Raw genomic sequence first — 12,276 nt, 5'->3', positions numbered from 1 at the left:
GCCTGTGTTATTTAAAGGGGACCACAACCGATCCCAGAAGTCTTCACTATTTGGAATGCTGGTGCAGTCCCTTTGGGCCAGGATTGCAGAGTCACTCCAAAGACTTTGTGGCTTGAGTCTGTATTGGCAGTTTATAGCTTTTTTGCCCCACCCCACCCTTCCTTTGTCATGAGGCATAGAAAGCAAGAAGCTGGGGTTGTCATTCAGTGATCCTTGGCTTTGAGTCAGGGGTGAATGCCTGAAAGTGAGACCAGGGGAGCTGCTGGGGGGATCTATTTAATAAATGTCCTCTGGAGAAAAATACAGGCTCACCAGTCCTGCACTTCCAAAGCGGAGTGATTAAGGTACAATGAAACAGTTCCCTGATAAGAAATCCTTCACTGGTTGCTGTCAGTACTGAAATGCAGAGGCAACAACCATTTGCCATTTGCTGCATCCCACAGGGGAATTTTGACCTCTGATGGACTCCGAAAGGGAACAAATGTTCCCTTTCCAAAGCACCACACAAAACTGCACACCAAGTCTTGGCAGGCTGTCTTCAGGATAGTAGCTATCATCATGTTGTGACATTTTTTTTCCTCTTGCAACTTCCTTCTGACAATCCCACCTCCCTTCTCAGTAGCCTTGGGGAAGGAACTAAAGAATATAGCACTCCTAACTCTCCTTCCCCACCAAATCATTCCCATTTCCTTTCTTATTGGTGCACCAAAACAAAGCACATACATGCTCTCAGCAGAATCTAGGAACACACAAACCACACCAATTAACTTTTACTGAAGTACCTAATGATGATGTACCGTTTGATGTTGTGTTACAATGAAGCTTATGGCCCAATCATTTTGAACCCTTCCTCATTCCAGGAGTCACAAAGACACATAGACTGGCCCCCAGCATTTGTTGGACTCTGAGGGAATGCTTATGTATTGATCTGGGCATGGCGAGCTGGGGAATCCTAACCAGATGTGTTTCTGGGATTGGAATTGATTATTTGAGTTATGATAGACTCTGAGCCAAAATTTGCAAGCCCTAAGCCAGGCCCTTGTCTCAACTGATAGTTGCCCCATCTTAAGACATAGGGTGGCATATGTCGCGCATCTAGGCAACCCCAAGATTTTCCTTAGATAAACAGCCTGAATTTGTTCCAGAGGGCGATTCAGGGTTTTGATCCAAATTGGGACACCATACAAGATCTGGGGCACAACTTTGGCATTAAATATTTTCAGGGATGCAGGGACATAGACACCCCCTCTGTTGAAATGAAAACATACCGGTACTTTGTTCTGTGTCATCACACCTGTGAGATTCACAATCGATTTACAGTGTCTGGTCCAGACAAGGTTATACAAAAAATAAATGCCTAAGTACTTATATTACTTCACCTGCTCAATCTGCCTTCCCCTAAAAGTCCAAGGATGCAGCCTCCAGGTAATACTAAAGATCATAATTTTAGATTTGTTGAAATTGAAAGACAGTTTATTCAGGGAAAGATATTCTATGCATTTGATAACCATGTGCTTCAAGCCTAGACGCGATTGAGATAGTAAGACCACATCATTGGCATATAACAATAAAGGGACCCAATGTGTTCCCAGCTGGGGCAGGTGACCCTCAACCTCCCCTAAACAAGTGGCCAAGTCATTTAGAAAAATGTTGAAGAGAGTAGGGGCCAAGACACGTCCTTGCTTAATCCCCCTGTTGGTCGGGATCTCAAGGGAGATGCCCCCATCAGGGAGAACCTGATCTGACATGTGGTATTAAAAATAAAGGTTCATTATAAGGACAAGGAGGTGTCTATCTATGGCCAGATTGTTTATTTAGCCCAAAGTGTTGGCCTATCCACTGAGTCGAATGCACCTTTAAGATCCAGAAAAGCTACATATAACTTGGTTTTTGCCACCTTGACATATTTATAGGCAAGGTGATACAAAACTAGGCAGTGGTCTAGAGTTGTATTGCCAGATCTAAAGCCAATCTGTTCAGCCCCAAGGATTGTCTGACTATCGATCCAATGGGTACGTTTGTTAAGCAGGTACTTCGCGTAAAGTTTACCTGGAACAGAAAGTAAGCTGATGGGCCTGTAATTCTCTGGGCATCTATGGTCCCCTTTCTTATAGATTGGAACTATAATAGCCTTAGTCCAGCTGTTTGGAATAATACCAGATCTATTAATCATAGTGAAAAGTGATGTCAAGATTGGTGCCCACCAGTCAGGATTGGCTTTAATTAAATCAGGGCCAGGAGCTTTCTTAGGCTTAAGGCCAACAATTAATTCTCTTACTTCCTCTACCAACATTTGAGGCCACTCTGGAGGATCATCAACCATATGAAAGGTTTCAGGCTCCCACCAGCAACTGCTATCAAAGAAGAGAGCAGAATAGTGTTGCTCCCAAAGATGTACAGGGATAGCCGATGGGTCATGCCCCTCTGGGCGCAGAATGCCCACCAGGCTGTTCCAGAACTGTCTAGAGCAGGGGTGCTCACACTTTTTTGGCTCGAGAGCTACTTTGAAACCCAGCAAGGCCCGGAGATCTACCAGAGTTTTTTTACAATGTTCGCACCATCATAACATATAACATTTATGTGTACATTACAATGTATGTTGGTGCACCTTGCATAACCGCATGAGCCAATATTGCACAACACAACATAATTAACTATAAACATTTTTTGTAATTACTTGTGTTTACTTTGATGACTTGCACTGAAGTGAATCAGCCAAGGATGCATACTCCGGACAGTAGCTGCTGACAGCCAGCCTCAAGCACACTTCCAAATGTTCATCAGACTTGGTGGAACGGTACTTGGACTTAATGATCTTCTTGTAGGAAAAGGCTGACTCACATAAATAAGTGGAGCCCTTCCTGCCTCAGGTGCTCTTATATCCCTGAGGGCCCTATTGCCTTCAAGTGGCTGCAGCTGTGCAACCTGGAACAGGTTGCGAACAGTCTCTTTCATCTGCCTGCATTCATTATGAAACCATGTTCTGTTAAGTGTAAAGACAGGGAGCTAAGCTGACCGATAGTTCGCTTCAGTTCAGATACTTTAAGGGCAGTTAATTTCTCAAAGATGTCTATTGCTGCGGCTGCTTCCTGTGTCAATAATATGTGACATTTCTGAGGCCAAGAATAATCTCAGCCCAGAATTTGACATGCTTTGGTGCTACTGGTTGCATTCCAGACTATTTGGGCAGCCTATCAGTAGGCACAGGTGGGGCTTCCTGGCATGTAGATCTATAAGTATGAAACTTCAGAATGAAGTAAAGGATATAGGTGAAGGGTATCACTTTCTCAATCCCTTAAAGCCGTGTGTGAGGCCTCCCTGAGGGGGGAGGGGAGGGCCCGCCCGGCCTTTCTGAGGGGGACCCCCTTGTAGAGGCCTCAGAACAGTTCACCAGAAGAAGGGGGGGGTTCTGTCACCCAGTTACCCCTCTTTGGGTTGGCAGCATTTGCCAGTCAGGAGCAGGAGCTGCTATCAGCAGATCCTCCTGCCTACTCTTCTAACTCCCAACTGCCTTGTCATCCCTGGCCACCCGCTTTATGTAGGGCAGACCCGTCCCCTTTGCTCACAGGGATGGTACAAAAAGGGCCTGTCCCTGGGACTGCCCTCCCCTGGGCTTACCACAACTCCTCCCCTTCCTCTCTCTGTTTCCCTCCCACCTCCTCTCAGCTAGAGCTGCCAGGGTTGTTCCTGAGAGGGCTGGGAAGGCTGCTGCCTCTGCTCTGGTCTCTGCCTTGGGGGGGGGGTGAGCTGGCCCTGCCCACCTGGGTCCATTAGCTCTGCAGATGACGTCAGGAGGTCCAGTTGTGGGCCCCCGATGTCATAGCCAGGTGCCCTGCCCGGCAAGGCAGGTCCCGGCTGGCTGGGCAAGGGAGTGCTCCCCTTTTCCCCTGAGGCGGGGGAGGGGCGGCTGTCCAGCAGCTGAATGGCCTGCATCCTGTCTCCCCCCTCCCTCCTCCAAGGCAGAGGGAGAAGCGGGGGATTCAGTGTGCCATGTTCCTCTGCTGTGCTTTGCTGCCTACGGGAGTACCCAGGCAGCATATGGGGAGGTAGCCCCATGTTCCACCAGCTTCCTTCCTGATCCTCTGGCCCAGAAGCCTCCTCCCTGGGTAAGTTGGGGACTTGTGGGAGGAGGGGAAACCCCGACACCGTGTTTCTCAAATTGTGGGTCAGGACCCAAAGTTGGGTCGCGAGCTAATTCCAAGTGGGTCCCCATTCCTTTCAATATTTTATTTTTAATATATTAGCCTTGATGCTACCATGGTATGTGAGTGCATTTGGGGAAATGTTACAGACCTTTACTTTTAACAAGCTACTATGTATATTGGTTTAACAATGATAGTAAATGGGCCTTACTCCTACGTAAGTGTGGGTAGGATTGCAGAGCAGAAGTGCTAGATTTCCTGCTTGATAATGTTACTCCCGGTCATGACATCACTTCAGGTGGGTCCCGACAGATTCTAAGAAGTGGGTCCCCACGCTAAATGTGTGAGAACCACTGCCTTAAAGTAATCAATGTCTCTGATACGGATGGTCTGGCAGAGCAGGTGGTACCACCAACTTGCCCCCATAAGCTGGTGTTTTATAGCCTTGTCTTTTTCCTCTGCATATACAGGCATCCCCCCATCTGCAGGAGATATGACCCCAGGCCCACCCCCCCGTGGATACAGAAACGGCAGATATGGGGTAACCCTATTTCTGCACACTTCCCACACACACCGCCGTGCCCATTATCTTCATTTACATTCTTACTACTGGAGCCAAACAAAATTTTCTGTCTTTTACAGTATGCTAGAAGCTTGCGCAGGCAGACAGCCTGAACACTTGAAAAAAACTAATTGAATGTTAACAGGACGCAGGAAATTAACTGCTTCCTGTTAATGTTCTATTACTAGGGTGTTTTATTGGTGATATTTTTTCTAAAATTTCTTGATTAAAATACAGTCAGTTCTTGTGATTGGCTAGGGTTAGGTTCCTGGAAAACCTAATGGATACCAAATTAGCAGATACTGAATCACTGAACCTATAGGGAAAATGGAGTTAAGGTCCAGGGGAGCCTCTTCATCATACCCTCCATGAACTTTAAGGTCCATAAAGTTAGCTTATCTTGAAGTCTAGGACTGGGTGATAGTGAGGGCTTATTAGCTTCTCCTATGCTACCTCCTCTGTGCTAGATATCCCTTAATTTGTTGAAGGTTGCTGGCCCAACGAGGCTGGATATTTCTTGACTCATTGAGGTTGCTGGTCCTACAATGACGCCTCAGAGTTCAGTAGTGGGGAAGGAGTTGTTTTTCACCTGTCCTCTTCCCTCTATCTCTTGGCTCCTTCCCTGGGCTTGCCCCAGCTCCAGGTAGCCTTCCAGAGATCCCTAATTTCTGCCCCACCTTATCAGCAAGGTCATGAAGGTTCAGCTGGAATTCCTGAGATGGTGCCCAAGGTGGTTAGGCAACTCTGGAAGCAAAGAATCTGATTCTCCACAGGCCAATACCAATGCCTATTTGATGCAGAAAAATGACCTTATCCAGACAACCTTCTAAAAAATGGGAAGTACAATTGGTTGGACTGGCACAGTATTTGTGGTTAACAAGAACAGAGTCACACATAATGAGAGGTAGGTGACAATTCTGCCCCTTGCAGATAAGCAAATTTGGAGATAGCAAATTTGCCTATAAAGAGAACTGACTGTAGTTGTTGTGTAGGTATTGTAGGTGTTGTGTTTTTATTCCAAGGGTGCATTTTAATAAATCATAATTCCAATTGCATTAAAAATGTACTAGGTAAGTGATATAGGAGATGATATAGTGTCAGCAGATGTAGCCACAGTATTATTTCTAAATGGAAAATCTATTTTAATTTCTGGAAAATATCTTAGGGCGCAATCCAAACTGCATCCTATGCCGGCCCAAGTCCCTTGGGTCAGCCTAGGAGGGTCACAAATGTGCCAAAAAGCGCTGGCCTGCAGAGGCTGACATACGCCTCCATGCCGGCTTCCCCTCAGCCGCTTGTGTCGGCCTGCATGCGCTGACACAAGCGGAAAAAGTAGGCGTGGGGGGCGGGGAGGAGGAGGGAGGGAGGCTTCCTGGGCAGGGTGGGCAATGGGCGGCCCCTTGGGGTGGGTGGGCAGGGAGTGGAAGGTGGGGCCAGGGAGAACGGAGTGGGGAGAACCTGTGATTATTAGGGACTAATAGAAAATAAATCAAGAAATCAGCTCTGGTAACAAAAAGGCTGTATAGGGACAGAAGTTTTCTCCTGCAATTTAGGAATCTACACTTACTGGGGGATGAGTTTTAGGTTATACAGTTCTTGCTGTAGATTTGCATGCAAAAAACTCACAGTGCTTTGTCCCATGCATTTTTGGGGGTGTACAGGCAAAAGGATCATCTTCCTTTGGTTTCGACACTTGGGTTATTCTCAATGCATTTTATGCTGCTGTTTTCATCATATTTTGATACTGGTTTATCTTTGTGTTGCCAGCCTCCCAGAACAACTTCAGAGTGGAAGGGAAAGGCAGGATATATGTTTTAAATAACCAACAGCCCACTCCTATTTGCAGGATACACTGATGAGCCACAAGTTCCACCAGCATATCCTGTGGGACATAATTGTGGCAACCGCTCTGCTGTTCTGTGGAGCTGTCAACAGTGTAAGACCCTCTGAATCTTACAGTACCAGCAGCGCTCTGCAGACTGGCCACCAACTGGTGTCAGCTGGCAGTAGGGACAGATCAAGGGTGGATTTGGGGACGATCTAAGTGGGAGCAGTGGTTGAGAAAACCTATCCCACTGGCCCAGCCCAGACACACCCACTGCCACATTTCAGATCTAAGCAAGCAAAAGATCTAAGCGGACATTTATCTGAAGATTCCCATAAGAGCTCAGACAGCCACAGGAAAGTAAAATTTTTAACCTACCTCTCCCAGTCTGCCTGGTTCGCTACTAGCGCGCAGAATACAAGTGGCTGCTGAATTTGTATCTCTGCACACTAGCGGGGGACAGCATTGGGCCATAAGTATCTGCTGACTAAACTTTGTCCACATCCTCCTCCTTCAACTATATACCTTTATTGAACAGCCAACTATAAAACTTGGCTGGTGCCAAACTAGCATGGGCTTGGGAGAGCCATTTCCATTACAGTCTCAGTGCGTTGTGGTCAATGTCTGCTGTTGTCCTTCCTGACGGACAATAAAAGGACTGGTACAATCTGGTCTGGGTGAGATTTGTGTAACAGTTTAGGTAAGAGAGTTCAGTGTTATTTTGATTGTCAGAACAAAGCAAAATTGTAGGCAAGCAATTACTGTATTGGGGAGTATTAGGATGTTATAACTTCTCCTAATAAAGACGGCAAACCAATTTGATTTAAATTAAATTGAGTGAACCCTCAGTTTAATGGAATAACAGGAAGGGGCTCCATTAATGTTGAAAGTCCACTGAATCCAAAAGTCAAGAGAGACATACATGTGCAAAACGTATATGACTAATTTTTAATGGAGTAGAAAGTGTCCATTTCTGAATTCTGTAAAATCAAAGTCTGTTAAATAGAGAGTTCACTGTATCATAGTGATTGGTGCTGGAAACCAACCTGGGACAATGACTGAGATACAAATGCCCAGAGGCTTCAGGCATTAACCTCAGAAGAATAAGCAGAGAGCCTCAGTCTTTCTCATTCAGTTGGGAACCTGCACAAAGAAGCTAACCCCTTCCCATCAAAGATCTCAGTGAGGAGCCAAAGGTCCTGTTAGGCCCCTGAGTGAAATCCCTTGGAGATCTTCCAATAAGGGAAATTAAGAGCAAGGATCAATCCATGAAATCTAGGAAATGACAGGGAAACACTGACAAATTTTATTTTTTGAAAAACAAGAACAAGTGTGGTACTTCATCTACATTTCATATGAACACTGAAGAAATAGGAATTTTTCAAACATCAACTGTTTGATGCAAATGACACTCAACTTTTGTTGACCAAACACAAAAATACTTTCAACACTGTTAAGATGTATAGGTTTCTCTCCTGAGTGGGTTCTCTGGTGGCTCATAAGACAAACACTCTGACTGAAGGTCTCTCCACAATCCTGACACTTCTAGAGCTTCTCTCCTGAGTGGGTTCTACAATGGATTTTAAATAAATTATTCTTATTGAAGGTCTTTCCACAGTTGTGGCACTTACAGGGATTCTCCAATGTGTGGGTTTAATGATGGCATATAAGGCTGCTGCCACCACTGAAGCTCTTTTCACACTCCTGGCACTTAAAGGGCTTCTACATGTTGGTGTGTTCTGAGATGGAGTGAAAGGTTGCTGCTTGAACCTGAAGCTCTTTCCACACTCCTGGCACTTTCTCTCATGTGAGTTCTGTGATGATCAGTCTGCTGCAGACACTGAAGCTCTTTCCACATTTCTGGCACTTGTAGGGTTTCTCATGTGTGTGGGTTCTCTCATGGATCTTAAGATCATCACTCTGGCTGAAGGTCTTTCCACACTCCAGGCACTTACAGGGTTTCTCCCCTGTGTGGGTTCTCTCATGGAGCTGAAGCTTATCATTCTGACTGAAGCTCTTTCCACACTCCTGGCACTTATAAGGTTTCTCCCTTGTGTGGGTTCTCACATGGACCTTAAGATGGTTACTCTGTCTGAAGGTTTTTCCACACTCCTGGCACTTATAGGGTTTCTCACCTGTGTGGGTTCTTTGCTTTGAAAAATGAGTCTGCTTCATCTCTCTTCCAATCTTGTTTCAAAACTCTGCTGTTGAAATAAGAACTGAAATGCAGTAAAACAGCAAAGGAATAAAGTGTAGCTAACTTGGGAAGTCATAAACCTCTTTTGTGTGAACAGATTTAGGACACAGAAAAGTTACAGCAACCTTTAACTGCAAGTGGTGAATGAATCTCAGAGAAATAAAGGCCACAACTAGAGAGGAGGAATAAGTAAGTAAGTAAGGGCCCAATCCTATCCAACTTTCCAGCACCAGTGCAGCCACAATGCAGCACTGAGGTAAGGGAACAAATGTTCCTATACTGTGAGGAGGTCTCTGTGAGTGCCTCCCCACCACAGGATACAGACACACTTGTACAGTTGCACCAGCACTGAAAAATGGGATAGGATTGAGCCCTAAGAAAGAAAGAAAGCTTGTAGTTCAGTGGTTCCCAAACTTTTTAGCATCAGGATCCACCTAAAAAAGTTTCACTTTACCAGATGCTCAAACCTCTGTGGCTATAATGGTGACTATTGAAATATTCATGTTAGGCTATGGTATTTAACTGCTTTATATCTATTTTAACTCCAAATAACTTTCCTTTGACTGCAATGAACAACTGAAATTTAGCACAACTACCCTATTTCAAGCAACACCCTGACCCTGTAATTATTGAAAGTCATGGTGACATCAAATCTTTTTGTGGAATAAATTGTTATTTTTGTATTTTGAAATGGTTTTGTGCTATAATAGCATAGTACCCATGCTTTGCAAAGGTATTCGCAAAAGAAAAGGAAAACGAATTAACAGCGCAATCCTAAGTTGCGCTGGAACAGGCAGGCCAGGAGACCTACGCTGTATCCAGCGCAAAATACAGCTGCCATTTTGAGGAGAAGCTTGTGGGCTAGGTTGAACATGCTGAAGAATTCCATGGGGTAGTGGATCATGTCATCAGTTTGCACCACTGAGTCCACAGACCTGTACTCCATTTCTGCCCCTTCGAACAACTTAAGAAGAGTGTCATTAATGACGACAGCCTTATCGTTCTTGGGGGTCGGAATGGCATGAGCACACAGCCACTCCATGAATATCACTCTCTTTGATATCAGTGATATCAGGGTATATCCTGATTGTGAGGTCTGCTAGGGTCGTCACCACTGAGCCCAAGCCTGCAGGGATGGTATAACCTTTCCTTCAGTCTCCAGATACTCTCCATCACCTATTTTGACGAGGAGTTTGGAGAACTGCCCAGAGGAGACATTGCCCCTGAAGTGGAGCTCAATGTTCTTCCTGGGAGTTTCCAGATGAGGGGCCATAGATACAAGGACTTGCCTCAACCTCGTCAGCTCAAGTTCCCCTTGGTACTACTAGCAGAGTCTGCCACAAGTCTCCAGCCAGCAGCACTGTGACTTTCTCCATTACTCCGTCGTTGCCCCTGATGTTTTTGAGGGTTATGCTCAGTGTCTCAAAACCTCCCTTGTGCACCATGGTGCTCTCATATCAAACTATGAGCTTACAGTCCCGCAGGACTTGGGCCATGTTTTGTTTTGAGATGCTGCACAGGGGTGTTTCTGAGATGCTTAAAGGCAGCCTGGGCCGTCTTGCCTCCCTCCAACAGTGTAGCAGTAACACCAGAGGAAGCAACAGCCAAAGTGATGCCACGATTACTCTTTACCTTCGCCAGAAGCAAGTTGATGAGGAAGGTCTGCCCAGTACACCAAGGAGCATCCAGTAAAAAGACCTACTTAGCACCTGACTCAATGCTGTTAAGGGCATGTCAAAAGACAGCAAGCTGCTCAATTGTCAGTGAACACTCATTATTTGACACCACTTGTGCCAAGGCATTCATGTTGTAGCTGGTCTCCCTCAGATAGTCCCTGTTCCCCAAGATTCCACCAGACCTTGTTGGCTGAGGCACACCATACTGTGGCAAGCCCTGCCCCCCCAAAGCCAACACTGCGCCCTCAATCAGCACCAAGGATCTGTTGTACACCTTGCCCATCACCTGCTGCGCACTGCCTTGCAACTCCTCTACACCTGCCTCGTGTGAGGGAAGCTAGACTGCAACACACAACTCTTGAGCCAGTGCCCCTTCCTAACTCTCCTCTCACTGGAACACTGGGATAAGCAGAGCAAGGGTTGGCAATAGCACAGGTTCTCAGGAGAAAGACTTGTCAAAATCTTGGGGTAGCAGAACTTTACACTGCGTCAGAAATACACTTCTTTTTACTGTTCAGAGTAAACACTAAAATGACTGTGATTTTTCCGTTATTTTACTGCTACTACCCCTTTGCATACCGACTTAAAAAGGGTGAAGTTAAAAGGGCCGGCCTGGCCTCGGTTGCCACGTAGGCCATAGGGCTCTCTCAGGCAGTAGCACAAGTGAAAAAGTCAGCCAGGTCTAAGTAATAGGAAGGGCTCCTTTAGGAGTTGATTGGGGCGAAGTCCTGAATTATGTTTTTAAGCATTTGTATGGCAACTTTTGTAAGCAAAAACCAAGTTGAAAGGCCTAAAAGATATTGAATCTGTGAAAACATGTGAAAAAAACATGAAAAAAATGTGAAAATGTGAAAAAAAATGTGGTTTTTACCCCTGTTGATCCCTTAGGAGTCAAATTTCTAAAAAATCCCTTCTTAGTGGGTCCTTATATCATGCAAGGAATATACTCTCCAAGTTTCATATTTCTAGGTCTAGGGGTTTGGGCCGGGTATGGATGAGTCAGTCAGGACATTCGTTTTTATGGGAAGCAGTGCTCCCCCTAAATAGCAGGTTGTTTAACCCTTGATGCACATACCCTAATCTGCCCCACCAGTTTTGCAAACCACCAAAAATTAGACCGTGACCCACTGGTTGTCCACGCACGCACACAGTTTCGGAACCACTGCTCTGGTTGAGAATTAAATTTCAGATTTAGGGATGATAGAAAATGGTCTCCTGTTGAACTGCATGTTGTTCAGAAAGGATGCAGCTGATGAACCATCCAAAAATGTATTCAGAATATGAATGACATCTGCTGCCTGGAGGAAACTGGGCCCAAAAGCATGCTGTGCACTGGTTTCTTCAGAGGGAGGGCAACCCTGGTAAATACAAAAGGATGAACTTATCCTCCATGATGGGCTCTCATCCAGAGCAAAACAACCTGTGCAGTGTCTTGATTAAGTTTCCATTTGTTTGTTCCAGATCTAGCCCATCACTATCTCTCCCAGGCACTGTTACAGACTGTTACCAAGTGTACTTTTCAGATACACATAAATATGTGAGCACAGGAGAAATTCCTTTGGTATCCTAGGTTCCTGTGCAGTGGCCAATGGCACAGCTCAATGGTTCAGAAGGAAGAGGGAAGGGAGGGTGAAGGTGCAGCAAACCATCTTTGAAAGGGAATCAAAATCAAAAAGCTATTCAATGTTCATATGACTAGGCCCTAAACACAAGTGCTTGCCATCTACAGAGGAGGAAATCCTTAAAAAGGAAAGGAAGCACAAGCATGGAGACTTAATAGAAGAGGAGAGAAGGAAGAAGGAAAATTTGGAGGCTTACCCAGGGAGAGCAGGGATAAAAAAATCCTGAGTATTTTTTAGTATAGAGATTGAAGG

General features: G+C 45.4%; 1 protein-coding gene across 1 annotated transcript; it reads right to left on the bottom strand.

Moving 5' to 3' along the window:
* Nucleotides 1-8,332: 8,332 nt before the first annotated feature.
* LOC136638558 (zinc finger protein 239-like) lies at nucleotides 8,333-8,704 on the bottom strand. The gene has a single exon (XM_066612599.1). It carries the CDS (start codon nucleotides 8,702-8,704, stop codon nucleotides 8,333-8,335), a length of 372 nt encoding a protein of 123 aa, XP_066468696.1.
* Nucleotides 8,705-12,276: the final 3,572 nt, after the last annotated feature.

Source organism: Tiliqua scincoides, chromosome 2, assembly GCF_035046505.1.
Source record: "Tiliqua scincoides isolate rTilSci1 chromosome 2, rTilSci1.hap2, whole genome shotgun sequence".
In the NCBI taxonomy this organism is placed as follows: domain Eukaryota; kingdom Metazoa; phylum Chordata; class Lepidosauria; order Squamata; family Scincidae; genus Tiliqua; species Tiliqua scincoides.
The sequence above is the reverse complement of the archived record's forward strand: the minus strand, read 5'-3'. Positions and strand labels throughout refer to the sequence as shown.

Excerpts from the sequence above, each read along its gene's own strand:
- LOC136638558 (XM_066612599.1), bottom strand. The coding sequence starts at position 8,704 with ATGAAGCAGACTCATTTTTCAAAGCAAAGAACCCACACAGGTGAGAAA.